At 42.1% G+C, this 19,910-nt stretch overlaps 1 protein-coding gene across 4 annotated transcripts in view; it reads right to left on the bottom strand.

Moving 5' to 3' along the window:
- The window catches only part of DPF3 (double PHD fingers 3), a 167,768-nt gene that overhangs the window by 13,981 nt on the left and 133,877 nt on the right, over positions 1–19,910 (bottom strand). For 3 of the 4 annotated variants that reach the window (XR_001331443.2, XM_014252104.2, XM_014252105.2), the window contains 2 exons: positions 2,170–2,282; positions 803–884 (listed from right to left, as the gene is read on the bottom strand). Coding sequence is in view for 3 of the 4 variants with exons in the window: in XM_014252104.2 (XP_014107579.2) it covers positions 803–884; positions 2,170–2,282 (195 nt within the window). In the remaining variant the exon portion in view is untranslated. Of the gene's footprint in view, positions 1–802; positions 885–2,169; positions 2,283–17,017; positions 19,180–19,910 lie in introns of those variants that run through there. The other variant, XM_014252102.2, reaches the window with a different exon arrangement.

Below are 19,910 nucleotides of genomic sequence, written 5' to 3'. Positions count from 1 at the left end.
AATTCCACTGCTCTCTGAGGATTTTAGTCAGAGAACCTCCGATGGTAAGACTGGTTCCTCTGCTCCACAGCCAAGTGACAAGCTCCAACCAGTCATAGTAGTCAGACTGAACCCCTTGCAGAGGTCGTAACTACATACCAAATGTAATAAAGACCATAAAACCCTCACCCTGCCGAGACAGAAACATATCATAGAGCAAGGAAGGTCATTCCCTTTAACCCAGTCTCCTGACAACATGCTCTCAGATGTTCCAGAGAGGACCTCCCCGTCTGAGGCTTTCTCCCTGGGACTTTGACTCCTTAGGAAGTCCAAAGTCACATTTCACAGGTGCTCAGTTCAGTTGACTAAATTGAGGTGACCAATGACATGTGGGATATCCAAAAGTACCCATGACCCACAAAACAGCTATGTTCTGTAAGAGGTGGAGACCAGGCAAGACTGAATAGGATACCACAGATCACACTAGTGCTTCACATCTATTAATTTTGTTTCTTTCCAGTGCTACCTCCCTTTGCTTTGACTAAATTGAGGTGACCAATGACATGTGGGATATCCAAAAGTACCCATGACCCACAAAACAGCTATGTTCTGTAAGAGGTGGAGACCAGGCAAGACTGAATAGGATACCACAGATCACACTAGCGCTTCACATCTATTAATTTTGTTTCTTTCCAGTGCTACCTCCCTTTGCTTTGCTACTGTTTCCTTAACCCTGCATGGTTCGAAACACCTTTCTGAAATTTTTCCCTTCTCCCCAAAGACTTTATTGGGATTTTCAAAGCAGACTTCAGTCATATGTTACCTTCTGGAGGCTCAAAGACTGGTGGATTCAAGCAATACATGTGATAGCCACGGTCACAGTCATCACAGAAAAGCAGCTGGTCCTGAGGCAGGTTTGTTGGAGAGACAGTAGGGAAACAGGGAGAGAAGGAGAGGAGAAGAGAGAAAATGATGTAAATTAGTCTCTTGCCAAGATGAAAACATAAGTAGGGTAACCAGCAATGCTCAGCTGGGAATGCAGAGCTGCAACAACAGAGATTAAGAGACTACTGGGAATGTAAAAGCTAGAAGCATCCCATTTTTTCATCCATGATTAGCCACCATATTCCTGAGAGGCTGCAGAAAGCCTCTCTCAGCACAAAGACAGTTCAGTTTCTAGCTAGAAAATCACAATGAGAAGTGGAGGGATTCCTGTCCAAGATGGCCTCATGATGCAGGAATAAAAGCTGTTATGCTGAGGATATGCTGTACTGAGAGGACAGGTTTTCCGGGGCTCCTGTGTCACCATGCGCTGATCTCATTCCTTCAGAGGAAACCTTTGACTTAGACAGTTTTTCTAAGACTTAGCTGAGTACTTTTTTTTGTGAAACAGATGGAAATTACATGACCCCACCATGTGGTCTGCAGCTCTTTCATATATTTGGGGCGAAAAAAGCTGCTCTGAAGTATCCTGTGATTCCTAGGGCAGAACAGCTCCCTGGGTACAGATTTTTTTATGCTAAAGCAGAAACAAAATCTTAGCCTTCAAATTTATTCTGCTCTAGGGAATATAGTGTTAGCTAATCACCTCCAAAGTTCTCCAGCCACTGTCAATTTTCCAAGGTTCTCACAGGCCACCAAGGACCCTTAGCATCAGATTTTAACTGCAAACCCCCACAGGGAGGACATTGCTCAGCTGCAGGCTCTGGAAATCACTGGAGTTGGTGAGGCCTAGCCATCTCGCTTCAGACAGTTCCATGTTTCCCAAGTCTTGTAATTAAGTTTAAAAAATCATACCAAGAAAGTAAAGAAAATCAGGGACAGAAGGAGCATACTTTCCTCTCTTGGGTTATCATGTATTCACATCTACTTCTGAGTATCATACCGAAAGTTTCCTGCAACAGGAATTCATGGCCCCCAGCTAATTTCTATTGCATAAGTACACAAACCACAAGTATCAGCATCTTAAGTGGCTCTACATGATACCCGTGGTAATTTCAGCAGAGACCAGTGGCTGAATGGGGACACTGGGGAGAAGCCCACCTCTGCTCCCAGGGGTGGCTCTTCCTGGGAGATGCATGGAAGCAGCAGTAAAACAACAACCCACACCAGTGCCGCATGCTTCTCAAGGGTGGGCATTGCAGCAGCTCGCAGTGACGCTTATTCACACGAAAAGGAAAATGGACTCACATCGTTCTCTGAGGTCCCACAAAGGCTGCAGGATTTGCACTCAATGCATTGCCACTGATAGGTTTTAACAGCCTCAGTCATGTTTGTGGTGAATTGCAGGCAGGTCGGGTGTCCTGAGGAAGATCGGAAACAATGGTCATTGTTAAGGCTCACTTATTGCTTGTTAATTAACCGGTATTAAATTTGGGAACAAAACACACATGGACATGGACTGATCACAACATGGGCTGCAACTAATAGATACCAAAGAGGAAAGCAGGCATTAACCCTTTCGCTGCCGGGCACAAGAGAAAATCAGAGTCATCTCCACCCATTCCCCATTGGCAAAGCAGTTTTATTCAGAGCTCTTAAAAATGGATTGGCTTTGAGTTGGTTTTTGTGGGGATTTCTTTTTTTTTTAAAGAAAACAAGAAAAAGGATGAAATCAGAAACAAACCCAATTTCAAAGAGAGACCATCCGTCTTAATAGAAATTGGACTACAGTTTCAATTAGCGTTGTTTCGACCGCAACAAAGGACCTGGTGGAAATTAGGTTATTCTCCATTTCACAGCTTCCCTTCCTGGTGTCCAAATGCGTGAAGCAATTCTGTAAACTTTGCTTAAACGGAAGCAGTAGCGTACAGAGAAGACGCAAGACGGGATGGAAGGATATAGCTTTTAATTTTTTTAAGAGCTCTGCCACTAAAGTTGGTTGGCACAGAAGAAACCAAATTGCACAGCTAATCTTCCAGGATCAAAACAGGAAACCGAAAGGAAAAAAAAACCCAAGCCAACTCCCACAATGAACTAAATGAAAGGAATAAAGAAGGGAAAGCTAGCAGAACAGTCACATCTAATTAGGAAGGACAAATTGCCAGAGTTACAACCCCCGCCCCTACATGCGTGTCGACTTCAGCTTTGCAAAACAGCGGTATCACAGTAGCAGGGTCAGCAATAGGCTTTCTGGAGGGGAAAATACAAACAAACAAACAAACCAAAGGTAGGATCAGTGTTCCTTCTGCAAAACAAAACAAGACAAATACACCGCTGAAATAAAGTACTGTACTTCCAAACCACCCTTACCTGGCTGAGACATTGCCTAAGTCACCTGCAATAAGCTCCTGCCTGCCTTCTTGGAAAGCCCCATATTTAAAATCCTTCTCTGACACACTTTAACACTGTGCATAATCAGGGCAGGGAGAATCAACTGCTCATCCGTAGAAAGACTAGGAACACAGGTATGCACATCAAGCACTGCCACCTGCCTCTTCTAGAAACTGGCACCGTAAGTTGCGTGGGGTTTTCCGCCTCTACCCAATCTGCTGTTCCTAGACTACAACCAATGGATTGGAAAACATCTTTTCCACTTCCACCAGCCTAAGTGCCTTTTTAAGAGTGGAGAAAGAAAGGCTGTTTCTCCAATAAGAAAAAAAGGCATGTCTATGGTAGGTGTGGGCACAGATGTGTCATCTTCACTACCAGACCTATCAGTAATATTTTGCTGTCTCATCACAGTGCCCATCACCACCCTATGAAAAGTTTCTTTATTTTCCAGCTAGTGACGCAAACAGTTGCTGAGAATTGCTGGATAAGGAAGTAATGCTGTAGGGAATATACTTCTTTTATGTGTCAATGATACCACCAAATGATGTAATAAGAATTTTTGTTCTCCAGTTGTATTTGCATGGTTGTAATACGACAACTAAGCCTGTCCAGCAAAGAAGTGTGTATGCATAATTATTCAATAAATTGAAGAGAAAATAAAGGATATATTTAGAGAAGGAGGAATCAGTGAAATTGCTCATATCACTCTTAAGCCTTTGAATAAAGAAATCTCTTGACAATACTGATGAGCTCAGATGGGCTAAGAAGATCACAGGGTTTTGGAGCCCTTGAAATGCCAGCACAAAACAAATGGCAGTTTTTACTGAGATTTACAGTGGAGCAACTAAAGTTCTGGGGACCTTGAAACTGCAACTAAGCAAAAGGAGATGTGAAAAGATACCTTTCCTTGCTGAGAGGATCACATGCTTTCTGATACTACCAAACTAGCAAAATCTGACATGACACAGAAATGTTCCTCCACATATGATTTACATTGAATGCAAACCTTATTCCAAGACCAGTAAATAGAACAAATGTGCCATGCTACACATCAGGGAGGAATTCATCCCAACAGCAGAGAGCTGCTTCCAGAAATGTTGTGCAGTGCTGGAATATATCACAGAAAACAACTCATATAGGGAGGTGAATTAATCAGAGAGTTAAATAGCTTCAGTCACACTTGAAAATAAACAGAAACAATGGAATCAAACTTACAGAAATAAATCCCAGCTAAACGCATGAACATATTCACGTGCTCACTTGCCTGTGTACACACATTGCTCATCGCAGAGACTCCAGCTGAAGATCCTCCCTTTCTAACACAACATGAGGGTCAGGTCCTGTTCACTACTTCATCTCTTTCTCTTCATAGCCATTCCTGCTCTCTTCCAGTTATCAGTCTTGACTGTTTTGTTCCTCATTTGCCTCAAAAACACCTCTGCAGGTCTCCCGTGTGGCATCTCACGTCAGTGGTGCCTCATCCTTGAAGTGATACATCCTATCTCTATTGCCGAGCACTTCTTAAGAACCACACCTACCACAAGCCTAAAAGAAATGGTCTCTTGTGGGCTGAGGGTTCCTTAGAAAAATTAGGAATAGAGCAAGGGCCACAGTAGTTTCTTTTTAGTAGCAATGCAGAAATATTTTGCAAGAACATACCAATTCATTCACTCACTTAGGCTCTCTCCAAATACTGTGACTACACGAGTGGAGCATGCATAGCTGCAGGTTGCTCTCTGTTAGCCCAGGGCCTATAGTATGTGTAATGCAAAAAGAATGTCTTTCTTCAGCCTTTGAGTCAGATGCTCTTTCACATTAAGCAGCATTCCTTGTGGTACCATGACCCCAGCTTAATGTCATTGGAAAGAGTATTTTTACTTATACTATCAGCATGGTGAGGCACTGTAGTATATGGCAAGCATGCCACTAGATACTCAAAATGTTAAAATTATTTTTTCCTTTTCTCCTGGTTTCTCCTTCTTCATAGTTTCTTTCTCTTTCTTTTATTTTCCTGCTACTTTTGTTCAAAACCTAGTGTTTTATATGCCATGAGAACATTCACACATCCAAGACTTTCTGAGGCAGTGTTACTGAATACCATCGCTGCTCCATATCACAGAACTTCTTAGCATTCCTTCTGTGTCAGAATACCTGAACACAAAGTCCTGTAGCTGCATGTGGCAAGCTACTACAGGTAGATTCAAATTCATTTTTTTCTTTTTCTAAAAAAGAAAAAGGCTAGTTCAGGCCACAATTTTCTTTTGTACACAGAGCAGTCCAAAATGTGATTCGAGTTACAGACACTGCGGTAGTACACAAGCCAGAGAGCTGAAAGGCTTCTTGCTATGTGTTTAAGATGGAGAAAGAGGTTTATTTCACCTAATTGTGTGATGAACAGCATTTGCTGAGACTAAGGTGTGCAGCAGACTCTGCAGCTCAACCTCAGTCAATAATTCAGGTGGTGGCTCCACCCTGGGAAACCCTGGATCACTCTCACAAGTCTGTATCAGCTGTGCAGATCTAATAGGGGGAGGAAGTAACACATATTTATGGTGTCACCAAAGTCAATAGACAGACCTCTAAAATACACCCTGGGAGCAGTTCTGTTGAAGGAGAAGGCAATATGTTAACATTGACAGTTTCTAATCTACCATAACTACTCTCTCCCTAAACTTTTGCTATGCTGCAATTGCCATAAACAACAGACAGGGACAATAAAATTTGCAGTGAGGTTTTCAACAGCTCATCACTTTGTCTTAAAACAATATTTTAAAGTGTAGATCAGGTTTGAAAGCTCCCTCATCTTTGTCAAAACTCTCCTCTGGATCTGAACTTTGAGACTGAGACCATATTTTATAGTGACATCAGTGTTTCACATGCCACTGGCTTTAATTGTACATTATGTCCACCAGATATCTGGTCAGAGGAGTGGGGAGGCAAGCACATTCAGAAACCATTTCTTGCATCCAGTACCTGATACAATTGCAGGCTGATGGGAAAGATAATACATAAATACCCTAAAAATGTCTAAAAAACTCTTCTGCTTACACTGGCTGTATAACACTAAAGACCAAAACTGACATTAAAGGGCAGGAGCAATCTGCTGCTTCCAGACGCTCTGTGACCAGTGAAGGCCTTAGAACGGCTCATTAGTGCTTTTTCAATAATGGATTCTGCATTGAAAGATTAATTGCAGCCATGTGCTCTGTCACACCCGCCACAGACTATTTAAGTTAACAATCCAATCAATAACCTTTTTTAAACAAAGGCAGAGATTATCTTGAGGGGTAAAAAAATAAGCAAATACTCTTTTTTATAAAAAACTAATGTAAAATTATTTATATAGAATAAAAGGAATTTTTACCCAGTTTCCAATTCTTTACATTATCTTCACAGTATTGTGGTGGGCCTTTTAATCAATAGCATGATGAAAACTCACAGGCCTCCTGGCTATATTGCATCAGATTTATTCCATAAACTTTCAGGTCTTTAAACAACCATAAATACATATTACAGATATAATGGCCTATGTCACAGGGGCCCCATCCAAATAATGGAAGTTTACATGCAAAGAAAATGCATAATTTCCTCCTGCTAAGATTGAATAAGGTTTGTCTTTTTTTGTGGCCACTGCCATCATTAGACAGAATTATTACCATTACATGTACAAAAGAAGAGAAGCTTGTAATTCTAATAGGTGATACGATTTTATGATTTAAAAGGTACCCCTCATTTGTCTAAGAAGGAATGCTTCTGCATATGCAGAGTCAACAACAGTCAGATCAGAAAAAGCCCTTTAAAACTCAGACTATCCAAGCACACTGAAAGGCTTGGCTCTGCCAGAATCCCAGGGCTCAAGAAGCTGCAACTCTCAGAAAAAGACCAAACATTCCTAAGAGATGAGGTTGTGGAGCTCTCAGCATTTTCCTGGCCCTTCCTATCTTGCAATGTGAAGGTGTTACAGTGTAGAGACACATCTCTAATACATCACATATGTGACAGAATATGTCACACCATGAACAGAAGCCTTCAAAAGTGTTCGTGGGGTGAGGATCCAAGGCAGCACTTGCCACACTATCTCTGTGATATGGAGAAGCAGGAGTATTTCATTACAGAAAAATATAACAGCTTTAGACCAGGACAGGGGTAGATGTTGAAGGCTGCAGATAAAGAGGTCTTGTCTCACCCCCTTCAGTACAGGCCCTGCTGAATCCAGCTTCTTAAGAAAAACATACAAACAAACAAAAGAAAATCTCACAGGCACCAAATTGGGATTTATTATTATCAGACAGGAGAGGAAGTATCACCACTGTGAATTTTTGTGTCCTGACTCAAGTGAGAAACCTAGCTGTTTCTCCCAGTGTGTTCCAGCACTGCCAACTCTGCTAAAGAAGTGAGTCCAAAAGGATTCAGTGGTTTCACTGAATAGTCTGGTCGGTCTGATTTGGTCAGAGACCAACTCTCCTCTATTCTGTCACAACATGCCAGTAATTGTGGAAGAATTAATGCCTTTAATAATTGATGGATCTCTGAAACAGCTCAGCTGTAGAAGAGCTTATACTTCCTATTATTTCATTTTCTGGCTGTACAGTTGTTCTGGCCAGCATGGACAGAGCTAAAACTGAGCCCACAGAAAGAGAAGGGGCACTCTGCTGCATTAGCACAAGGACTGGTGGCCAGCTGCACTCCGGAGGTGGTGGTTTGCTTCTCAGTACTGCCAGTACCAGTAGAAGAACTTGGATAAATTGCAAGCAATTATTCAAATATTTGGCACTGATACAAGAGAGCCCACTTTAATTGTTCGCCCAAGGGACCAATAAAACCCCTGTGTAAATGGTAGTGGTTCAGCCCCAGTTGCAGTTTGGCAGGTGTAATTGGAGAAAGCAGAACAGACCTGTGCTTGAAAGCAAGGCCAGGGATCTTGGGGAAGTTATAAAATGGTGGTGTGGGACAGGTAGAACTTGCAGCTCACTCTCCTGCACTGCCCTGCTGTTCCTTTAACTGTGCAAACACCAAAGGGCACAAGGAGCAAAGGAGTAAGTTCCTGCCAAAAGACCCCTCACCTCTAGGCACTCTCCAGAAAATTTCATTGCCTGAGGAAGGTCCACCCAACCAGCTCTACTCATGCACAGCTTTGACTCTACAACACTGCATACTTTCCTCTGAAACCATTTTAAGCATCAAGAGCATCAGCTGGGATAAGGAGTCTGGGTTACAGAGGGTATATGAAGAGCAAAACTTGGCTCAGGCCACTCATGTGCAAAAACACAATGAAGTATGCACAGATGTGCACAGACCCACATGCACACAGGGAGATCAGCTGTGCACAAGGCAGTGTGACTCTGTCTGGCACAGGGTGGCAGAAGGAACTGGATGGGATTCAGGGGTGACCTCTGGAGCATGCAAAGGGACAAGCCAGGAGTGAGTTATTCTGGGTTTCCTAATAGTTTGTCAGTCCAATCACTCCCCACACACCGTCCCCGTGGTAGCAGATGCCCCATATCTTACAGGAAAATTGTTTGAGATATGTTTTAAAACAGTTTTACTGCAATAGGTTTGTGTGTGCCTCTCCCTGAGTACACCCCTTCCTCAGCATGCACAATCCAGCCATATCTTAGCAGGGAGAAATGAAAATAAATAAATCAGAGATTTTAAAAGCTTTAAAAACTGCCAACAATTAACTTTGGTGCACACAAATCACTGCCCTGGGAGAATACCCTGATTTGGGCTGGTGATGCTGCAGCCAGGCCCTCTGCCCTGTGTTCAGGTTTGCCAGAGAGAGGATGAGCCCTGCCAGGGCTTCTGCTGCTCTCTGGATATCCCCCTCCGGCCAGGCATACCTGCCCTTCCAAAAATGCCTGGGACAGGCTTAAATCTGCACCTCCATTTCTTATCTCCCAGGGACTTGGACTGGGGCAGATCGGGGGCACAGGCCCGTCCCTCTGTCCTCCCCTCTGAAGCCAAGCCGTGGAGACTCAGGCACACCTGACACACGCTGCTCTTTTCACTGCCAACACGCTGTGCTAACGCAGAGCTGAGCTGGCAAACTGAGCCTGCACATTTGCATCCTGGGGATGAGAAACAGCGTCCCAGCCTTAAAGCCAAAGGAGATGCCGCATCTCAAAACCAGACAGCACTCGGCTCCCTCTTCTTCCAGACTAGCCCCTATTAACCACTGTTGGCCGCTAGACAAAATGGCTATTTCTTGCCTAAGAAAAATAATGCGGGAGCACTCAAATAACCTTGTAGCGAAGCATCAGCTTGTTAATGCACTGGTAAGTCATGCCAGCGCTGTACAATTCCTGGGGGTGAATTAGGTCACGGTGACCTCCACAAACACCACCAGGCCGCCTGCCGCGCGCTGCATTATGGGTAACGATCTGCTAATTGCCAGGAGGCGCTTGGGCTGCTCACCAACACCAACAGGAAGGAAACCTGCCTGCAGGCACCGCACGGACTCCATATGCCGGGGACATCGCTCCTAATGACGAGAATAAACCCATTTATAGAACATGAACTGGCCAGGAGGACAAGCACTGAATGCTAATGCTGCCCAGGCGGTGCGGCTCGCCGGGGTTTCTGCCGGAGACCCCCTGTAAAACCCCTGCGTGTGTGGGGCTGGCTTTGCATTTGGTTGCACAGTGAAGTGGGGGTGAGGTAGATGGAGATGAAAATGCAGGAGTGGGAGAAAGACGGCTTATCCAGGCAAGATGAATCACCACAACCTGGAAAGCCAACATCCCCTTTGCCCCGGGGACATTTTCGTTACCCTTCAACAAACTGCAGTGGAAAAAACCTCCGGCACAGCTCCGACCTCGTCGCTATGCACTGCAGGCTCCCCAGCCAGGCCAGCTCACACACCACAGAGCTTTCAATCAACTGGCAGGCTCACTAAACCCTTTCAAAATGAGCAACCAAGCAAAAATACTTGGTCATAAACACTAAAAATAGGAATGGAGGAATGGGTTTTGTTTTGCTTTTTAACTTGGTGAAGCCAGCTCTTCCTAGTGCATTAAATCCACCTCCCTGGCAGCCCATTTAGAACATCTCCTCCCCCCTGGGAGAGCCAAAACCCCCAGATATAATGAGAGGAGAGGGGTAGTATTTAAAATGCTAGGGAAATGGCAGCCTGAATAACCTTCCTTCAGCACAGTGCCTTTGTCAAAACCCCCCATTAAAACAAGGTATCAGCGCTGCCCCTCCTCCCCTCTCTAACATGAACAAGGACTCTGCTACCTGCTTGAGCCCCCATTTGCTGTCCAAATACCTGGTCCTTCCCCAGTGCCTCTGGCTTTAAACTGCCCCGCTAACACAGCCACAGATGGCAGCACGCCTGCAGGGCTGCCTGGCGCTGCCCATGATATCAAGGCAGCATTTGAAAAGATTCCAGAGTTTTCACACTGACCCAACGAAGGGTGTCTAACCTGAGCCAGTGGCAGCAGTGGATGGGACACATCATCTCTCCAGAGCACTCCAAAAGGGGCTTCTCCGCTGGGATTTTGCAGCAGAGCACGATGAAAGCGATGTGTTATGACATGGACACCTCTTCACTAAAAACAGGCCATGCTCACCCAGTCAGGTCAGAGAGCATCAAGACAACCCCACCGCACCACTGTGGTCCTCCTCAAGCATCGAGGACTGTGGGGAGAACTTCAGAGGTGGTTTCACCCATGAGTCACGGAACAGACATCTCATAAACGCAACTGTCACTTGGAAACAGGGTAAGCTGATTAATTTGGGGAAAGGGGAAAAGGAGAGAGTATTACTAATTTCTGGACTAACTTTCTAGAAAGATTAAGGAATGGCTCTAGAGTACTTCTCTGCCAGCATGGTTCCAGAAATTTCAAATCAAATGGCAGACTTCAGAGAAATTATTTGAATGTCATCATTTTAATACTAAAGAAACTTAACTATGCAGAAATCACCATGCCATTGCATAGACAGTGACCTCATTGCTCTTACATGAGGTAACCACATACAATCTAGGTAAAGATATTCAGCACTTGATGGGAAAATGACTGATAATTGCTGTGAACATGCTGAAAATGCATGAGGTCTGTCTTTCTCTCAGAAGCATAATTTACACTGTTGTTAATGTGACTCTGTATTCAGACATGAGTAGAACTGCCTCACTCAACACAAACAAGACCAATTTGGAGCAAGTTACTCCAGTCCCTTGTTGAGTTAAAGAATCCCTTTCATCTGCCAGACAGGCAGTGATCCCCGTGCACATTCTCCATTGTTTGTAGTGCAGTGCCAGAAGCTGGAAAACACTGATTTTTTTTTCCCTTTCTCTGTCAGTTAAAGCCCCTGTTTGGTTGGGAATTTTTAAGTGTCAATAGAGATTTCATCAACAAGACAGCCAGTTTTTGCTTCCCTACCAAACTCCCAGCAACATCAATATCTAGAGGGAAGTAAGTGCTATAACCACATGCTGAAGAGCATCATATGAGCGTGGTAGGAGGGAGTGAAATGTCTTTGTTTACTTTCTAAAAAATGAAGTTTCAAGGTGATCTAAACATCTGAGTGAAGGAGTGAATTTGAACAAAGTAGTTTCAGTCAAAAGTAAGTGGGAGGGAAGAAAGGATTAAGAGTTGGCAGGGCGAAAAACTGATTTTCAGAAAGGTTGAGACATTTTGTACCAGTGTCTCACAAATAAGAAGTTGGACTTTCATTTTGGAGCAATACCTTGCTTCAAAAGTGAACTCAAGGGAATTGTTTTTAAGAAAGACAAAGTCACAAATGAAATGTTTCATTCAAGCCTGTGCACAGTTGGCAGTGGGAAAGGGTCATTTCATTGAGAAGGAGAGATTGTGTTTCATTTCGAATCACACCAGAATCTTCTATCCTCACCATGGTATTTTTCAGTTCAGTTGTTTCAATGGCCTTTTTGAGTAAATGTCAAAAAAAATGTTGCCACAGATTAAAACTGTAGGATTTTTTTTTTCCAGTGGAAGACCACTTGATTAAAATCCATGATCTCTTTTCTTAGAGCTCACCAGACCTTCCACCTCAGATTAGTCAAGTCAAGTCAAGTCCTGGCCATTCCTTAACCTATAACAAGTGTGTAGTGTTGCTTAACCTAAGCAACCAATAACTCATAGCAGCTAAATACCTTGTCAGACTAAACAAGAAATCAGCTAGTTCCATGGCAGTGGACACTAATGTCCCTCATTAAACAGTTCACTAGTCCTGCTATTTTTCAGCACCAAAGGAATTGTTTAACAAAGCCTATACAAAAGTAGAATATTATTGTATTTCATTAAAGAAAATTACCTTCCACAGCACTACAACAATCTGTGACTCCTCTGACCCTGCTTTACATTGGCCAGCAGGACTGTTGCTCAGTGGTTCTGTTAATGGCCAGGAAGTTGGGAAATCCTCTCATAGGTTGGTCTGACCAGGCTCTGGGTACCCCAGATCCTTCCACTTTTAACAACTGTTGAGGGTATTCATCACCTGCAGTGTTCACTTGTTAGCTGGGATCCCACCACCCACAAGATGTCTGGAAATTCTCAGTGATAGCTGCACTGAGCCTAATGGAGAGTAATTCTTCTTCACATATTTCCAGACCTGTAAATATGTAAACAGTCACAGAGGAATATAATGGCTAACGATGTCCTTAGGAAATTCATCTCTGTTCTTTCAGCTGTCTAAGTACTTGTAAAATCTCATCCTTAATGAAAATCAGGAAAGGGTCTTGGAGAGCTAGTTAATGAGGAAGCTGCAAGGAAAATGACAGCCCCTAAGCTGGGGAAGGTCCTTTTCTCCAGATGAAGGAATATACAACTCTGGACCATCTGCATGCTTGAACAGTACAACAGCAAATTCAAGCTAGAGAGTTTGTGGACAGTTAAAAACTATCCTAAGCCCCTAGGCTGATGGACGCATTTAGAGACACAGTCAATACAGAAAGATCTGAGGAGTCCTGGAACCTTCTCTTTAGGAATTCAAAGTCCACATATTCCAGCAATAGATGAGACTTCTGACCCAGAATTCACTGTACTGTAAGACAAGTTTTTGAGCCTGGGGAAAGGGCTGGAAAGACTTTAGTGTTGTTTAACACATTTAAGCCACTCCCAGCAGAGCACTGCTGTGAAGCAACTATGATTTGTACCAACAGGGGAAAATTAATTTCTCAAACACAGACTTAAAACCATTCCATGCAAACTCTACTACACAAAGTGCTACATGAAAATTTGAAATCTATGTCACACTGGTTAATGCTAAAATAAAAATACCCCTTTAATGACAGGACAGCTTTCTACTATTTCCCGTCCAATGATTTCCTCTCACCTTGGGGAGTTGGCCTCAATACTCAGTCCTGAAATCATCATATGAAGAATTTAATGCCTGTTGGCTATGGAAAGAAATACAAAATAGCAAGCCAAGTCTGCAGCAATGCTTGACAAAACTATCACCACCATTACTTAACATCTCTATACAAAAGTTTCAAAAAAGGAGGCTTTATCGAAATATTTGGTCATCTTCATTCACTTCCTGCAGTCCACAAAGAAGTCACTGACATGAGGACACGTAACAGCAAAGACTGAAGAAATGTAGTGGAAGAGGCTTCAGTCCAAGTAAAAAATTACTCTTAATACCTATGCAAACCTAGATATAAACTAGGTTCTACTGAGAATTGGCTATGGAAGATGAGCAGCACTGAGAAATTAGACCCCACTCTAAAAAAACCCAAGCCACTCAGTTTTAAGACATTGAAGGGATGCTGTGTCTGTTTCTACTCATAAGATACCATCCATCAGCTGAGCTGCCAAAAAAGAAGTACCCTCTGCAAACTATCTCAGGCAGGCATCAGAAGTTCCAAGAGCTTCAGCCCACTGTCCAGATTCAGTGTTCAAATCATGTTGGCTTTTCCTTAGTAATACCATGGCTGGCTTGTAGATCATTCAAAGTTACCACAGCTGCCTTAGGCAATATTAAGCAAACCTGATTCTAATTAGGGATGGCAATATTAGCCACAATTGTGGTTCCAGAAATCTGTGCTTTAGTGAAGGTAAATGCCATCTTTCTCCCACCATGATTCATCCCTCCATGGAATCATGAAGAATTACAGGCTGCAAAAACAAAATACCATGACATAACAGATGTGATAGTAGAAATTTCTATTACACACTTCAAGAGCATTTGTTAAAACAGCAGAAAATGTAGTTGGGTCTTCAAAAATACACTGGTGAGGTGCCACAGATGGATGCCTCTCACATTATTGAAATCAGAGTTAGTACTTAACTGTGGCAAATGTCCAGCTTTAGTGCAGCAAAAAAATTAAAATCTTTATACAATAATTTCCAAGGGATAATGGAGGTCTTAAAAACATCAAGCCACAGTTTGGATGCCCAGCCAAAGCTAAGGGCAGTAGTGATTGCTTATGTGCTCTGTTATGCATGCCTTATGTAATTGAGGTCTTACTCATCCATCTTCAACACCTGGGATGGGATGGGGTACAGAGAAGTCTGTGTCATTGCTAATGAGAATTAAAAGCTTGGGTTTAGAGAGAAAGTGTTACAGGTTTTCTTTATCATCTATAGGTTGATGGATTTAAATACAAGCAGGGCTCACAAATCCAAGATGCAAATTTAATCAAAATTTTTTTTCTGATTGCAGGGAAAAATTTGGAGTAAATCTTAAATGAGTGCAGTATTCTAGTTCAGGCGAAAGCAAATTAGCTGATGCCATTTTCACTCCACCCAGAGAAAACAGGATTCCAGCCCTCAGCCTTGCCAGCCTTCAGCTCAGTCTCAGTCCAGGGAAACACAGTTTTGGGGGCACCCATTAACTGCTGCAGTGCTGAGAGACACTTTTAGTCCCTTCTGCTGCCGTCCCTCACTCTCACTGGCAAGAGCCATTCTCCAAACAGGAAAATAAGATCTATTTATGTCAGCATAAATCTGTTCAGGGGATTATCTGTTCAGATAATTTCTGCAAAACTAAATTTTTTCTTTAACATTTCTAATTCCAGGCCTGTGGCTTAAAAAAAAAATAATAAAAGGCACAAAAATATTTAAAGTAATAAGACTTATGTAGAGACATTCCTTGGAGTCTGACAGCCTGTAAAAACAGCACTGCTGTGGTGGGAAGGATCCCAGTCATCTAAACAAGGTGTTGACAGGCATCCATAAAGGCAAATTTCAACATACACGTTCACTGCTGGCTACCTTAGCAGAAACGTCTTGCTCTGTACTCTGCATCACCACACTGGAGACAATGAAAATGGCAATGGATGTTAGAATGGGAGATGACCTAGGCACTGATGCCACAAGCAGTCTCCTTCCTTCCTCCCTCCCTCCCTCCCTCCCTCCCCTTGTCAAGCATTCAGCTTTGCCCTCAGTCCAAGGTCTCTCTGTCCTCTCCAGCACAGCAGAAAGCTCAAGAGGAGCTTAGAGAAGAACAGAAACAGTAGCACTGACCAGGAGCCATCACAAACCCTCCCCTCCTTTCTCAGTTTTCAGGTAGGAAAAGATTACCCATCCCTATGAAATCCTTATGAGAAAGAAGTTCTCTAAGCCTGCAACTCAGACAGCTGTAGGAATATCTGAGATCAAATCACAATGGGAAAATGGAAGAATCTAGGGGGGGGCTGTGAAAGCAGCAATCCGCTCCCTCTGTGTGCACTGTAAGACTAGCACAGCTGCCTTCTCAGCATGGCTCAGAGATAGTTGGCACCTGCCCCACCTTTTCAGCTGCCTCTGGTGCCCAGTGCACAAGTGAAAAGGAAGGAAAGATTTTTTTTAGCCACAGAACAGCTGAGGACAATCCACTGAGTAGTCCACGAGCTGCTCTATCAGATCCCAAACAGGTTGCAAAGAGCCCAGTGACAGAAAAGGTAGCTGAAACTTCCTTTTTGTTTCCTTCTTGCTCCAGTGAATCAGCCAAAGGCCTTGCACAGGTAAAGATAAGGTACGAATGCAAGCAGTGATGTTTTTAAGTTGTATTGACTCAAAGAAAGAGTGGAAAGCCAAAATACTAATGGAAATTTAAATTACACCTGTGAAAAATAAAAAAATTATAGGGAAAGGCTGTAAAAGAAGACCAAGAATAGTTAATTATGTGCCACAAAGACACACAGTCTGTCACACAGATGTTAAGAATCAGGCAGGTAGGAGGCCATCTGTATAACAGAGCTTTATAAAAAATAACACATTAGTGAAGAGATCACACACAGAGTTTCCTAGAAAGGTAGCATATAATCTGAAACAGTATTTCCTCTTTCTCTTTTCATTCTATACAGCCATATCATTAACCTAATACATGTAAGGGGAAAGGGAAGGTTCATGCCAGCACTGTGAAATGCAAAGGGAACCACAGCTTCCAGTTACTTCAGTGACTGGACTGGAAGCAGGATACATAGGGGCAAGATTCCTTAAGGCAATGTCACTAAACTCTATGCAAACAGCTATCATATAGCTTAGACTCCGCCTTTGACTGCAAACTACCTTAATGCAACTCTACTAATCTCATTAAGAAGGCTATTAAAATACAAACACATTTAGGAAGATCCTCTATTATCACCAAATGATAGAAAGCTCTCTTACAATGAGTCCTATACAGAAGCACTTTTTTATTTCCTGCCTACCTTCACTACAGCAAGCAACAGGACCATTTTCTGCAGTCCAATGAATGGAGATGAGAAAGTAAAAGAGAAAAATTAAGATAATTCCTGGTTAATGTCATGGTTCATTAGGAAATACAAAACAAAATCCAGGGATAAAAGCCATAATTTACAAAATGGAAAAGGGAAACAAAATCAATAGAGGAGGAAGTTTTATTTTAAGCTTCAAAGAGAGTATTATAAACAATGGAGAGCTTAGAAAAGTAAATGTACATATATGTTACTCAACAATGTCTTTTTAAAAGAAGATTATTTGCACTAAAAAAGACTGTGGAATTGCTTTGGGAAAGTAATATTTACAGAGGAATATACAGTAGGGATGCTGGAAGCAGAACTTTTATTTGGAAGGAATATTACACAAACTGAACACAGACCCTACAGTTTTCAAATCTTCATTACAATTGTGCGTCTTATATTTTGATGAAATGAAAATTCATTTCTTTTTTTTTTTTCTCTAGAGGCAATTCCCCATTGCAAGTTTAGAAACCAACAACATGAGCAAAGCAAACCTATCCTGCTAAAGAACCCAATTAGGACACAAATTTTCATTGAATTTAGTTGGAGCAGGACTACCTTACATGGTTATTTTTTAATTTATGTTTTAATCAGGGAAGAAGTGGAAGATGGGAAAGGGAGTAAACAATTTGCTGCTACTGGCACACGAAACCTCTCAGTGATGTGAGTTTGTGTTCTGGGTGTGCAGGAAACACAACACACACAACAGTATCAGGTTTTCTGTCAGCTTCACCTAGTCAGCATGCATTTTTGTAGACATAGTTTTTTTCATTCTGAAAGCCAAAGTAAGCCATTTTAACAAAACCACTTTTTTTCTGCCTGTACCCTGAGGGTCAATCCCAATCATTGATGGTGTTGTTTGCCCTCAGTTTGCTTCTCCTCTGTAACAGGGGTGCCAGACAGAGCCAAGTCCAATACTGGTCTCCTAGAATACAAGGCTGTCCTACATCCCTACCAGAGTGCATCACACATGACGCTGAACAGACCTGTGCTATCCACTGCGAGCAGATCTGGCGGCCAACAAAACCCTCCGGTGCTTGCACGGAGAAGAATGCCTTTTTCACCAGGAAAATGCATAATAACTCAGAATTTGGGATGTGACCATCCCTCCCCACTGCCTCACAGGACAATTTAGGATTGCAGCTGGGGGAACTCGTATTTTTCTCCTGCATGGTAACTCCTGTTGCTTATTGCAGACGCTTAGTTGCACCTGTATGTTTTTCAAAGTCCACTACCACTTCAGAATGGGCTGAAGTGCACAAGTTTTCTACACATGACATCATCCTTGACAGCAAGATTCATGCCAAGAGCACCTAACGTTTAGATACTTCCCTTACAACAAACTCAAAATCAGCTGTGGATTTACCAAAGCAAAAAATAATACAAAAGTGGACAGAATTGTTTTCAATTCTTAAGCCGCTCTTTCAGCAGAAGTATTTCACAGAGTTGCTCAAAAGAAAACCTCTTTTACCATGCAAAAGAGACACATCAATCCTACTGGGAGAAGACAGTCCTTTGAAATGGACACAAAATCTGGTTACAAAAAAATTCAACCACTGAGCCTGGTCTTTGCTACTCCAAAAGTTTTTGTTCAGATTTGTGCCTAACACAGTACAGCAAAGTAAGTTTTAAGCATCTAACAGGATATTATTATTAAGAAGAAAATAAACCAGAACAATCTTCACTTACCACATCCAATTTTCAAAAAACAAAGATACCCAGCACATGTATGAATGGCTTCTTAAAAGTAAGAGAGAGAGCAGAGTTGACCTTTATTTTCATTATTTAAAAAAAGTTTTTTCTTTAAAGTAAATATTCAGTCTTTATTTTACAATAAGTGCTTTTTAAAATTTCATGTCTTCACAAAATTGCATTTAAAATTTGAAGTAAAATGTATTTCAAACAAAAATACTGTGCAACTTCAGCACTTCTTTCTTAAATATCGAAATAAATAAAATAGTTGTCTTTTTCAGTTTGTTTGTCTTTCAGTCAGTTCTACTGTTGATCAATTCCAGTCTGACCTGGGTTTATACACACACTTAAGAGAAAGTGAAATCAAGACTTCAAAAAACTTCTTTGTATTGCACCAGCTTTGGGCATCCCCAGAACTTCTCTCAACAGTCGGCAGCCAACTTCCCACAGTCCATGCTCCTGTGCCAGATGGAACTCGGGTATGGAGGAGACAGGGCAAGGAAAGAAGTATCAAAGCATCTGGGCTTCTCTCAGTCTTCTTCTGAAATGTCTTGCTTGAAGGCTGCTGAAATCCACGAGGGCAGGGCTGACTGCAGAGGGAAAGGCAATACAAAGTAAAACTAAACAAACTCAAGCAGACAAAAAAGTGTGTGTTCAGAAAAAACAGTAACAGCACAAACCAAACTTCCAACATTGCTTGCATTGTAGTTCCTTGAAAATATAGCCCAACAGACTCAGTTTCAACTGATTGTGGAAGCCATAAATGAACAAAGCAAACAAATAGGATAAGAAAAATCATATCCAAAAGAAAGGCACTGAACACTGTAAATCTTTCTTATGGGGAACATTATTAAATAACTCTCATCATTCAGCTTAGATAGCTGTCTCTGTTGAAGAGGTTAAGACCTTTGCTTATGAAATCCTGTTCTAATTACCTTGATCTATTGCTAATTATTTGTAGGGAGCCACAAACATATACAGCATGGCAGAAAAGACATTTTCAAAAGTCTAAATGATACACATGGAGTGTCAGCAATGCAATAACTTCTGAAAAGAATGAAAGACTGCATTTTTCATTGCATTTATTCCATGAATTGATTAAGTTACATACTGCTAAGATCCTGAGCAGGATTAGATAGCAGATAAAATAATCTTTATTTCCACAAAATGCATGTGCCTCTTCCCATATCTTCCCACATTTCTCATATCAGTTCTAGGCTACATGAAGGTCCAAAATCTTAGGAGCTGCCAGAGACCAAAAGAATAAGTCAAAAGTATGAGCTGGCAGCATCCACTTAACAGAGCTATCAGGCCTGGAAAT

This window comes from Pseudopodoces humilis, chromosome 7 (genome assembly GCF_049639895.1).
Source record: "Pseudopodoces humilis isolate 2021_Gansu_Grassland_sample_001 chromosome 7, ASM4963989v1, whole genome shotgun sequence".
Lineage (NCBI taxonomy): Eukaryota > Metazoa > Chordata > Aves > Passeriformes > Paridae > Pseudopodoces > Pseudopodoces humilis.
Note: the sequence above shows the minus strand (reverse complement) of the source record. Positions and strands in the feature narration are given on the sequence as shown.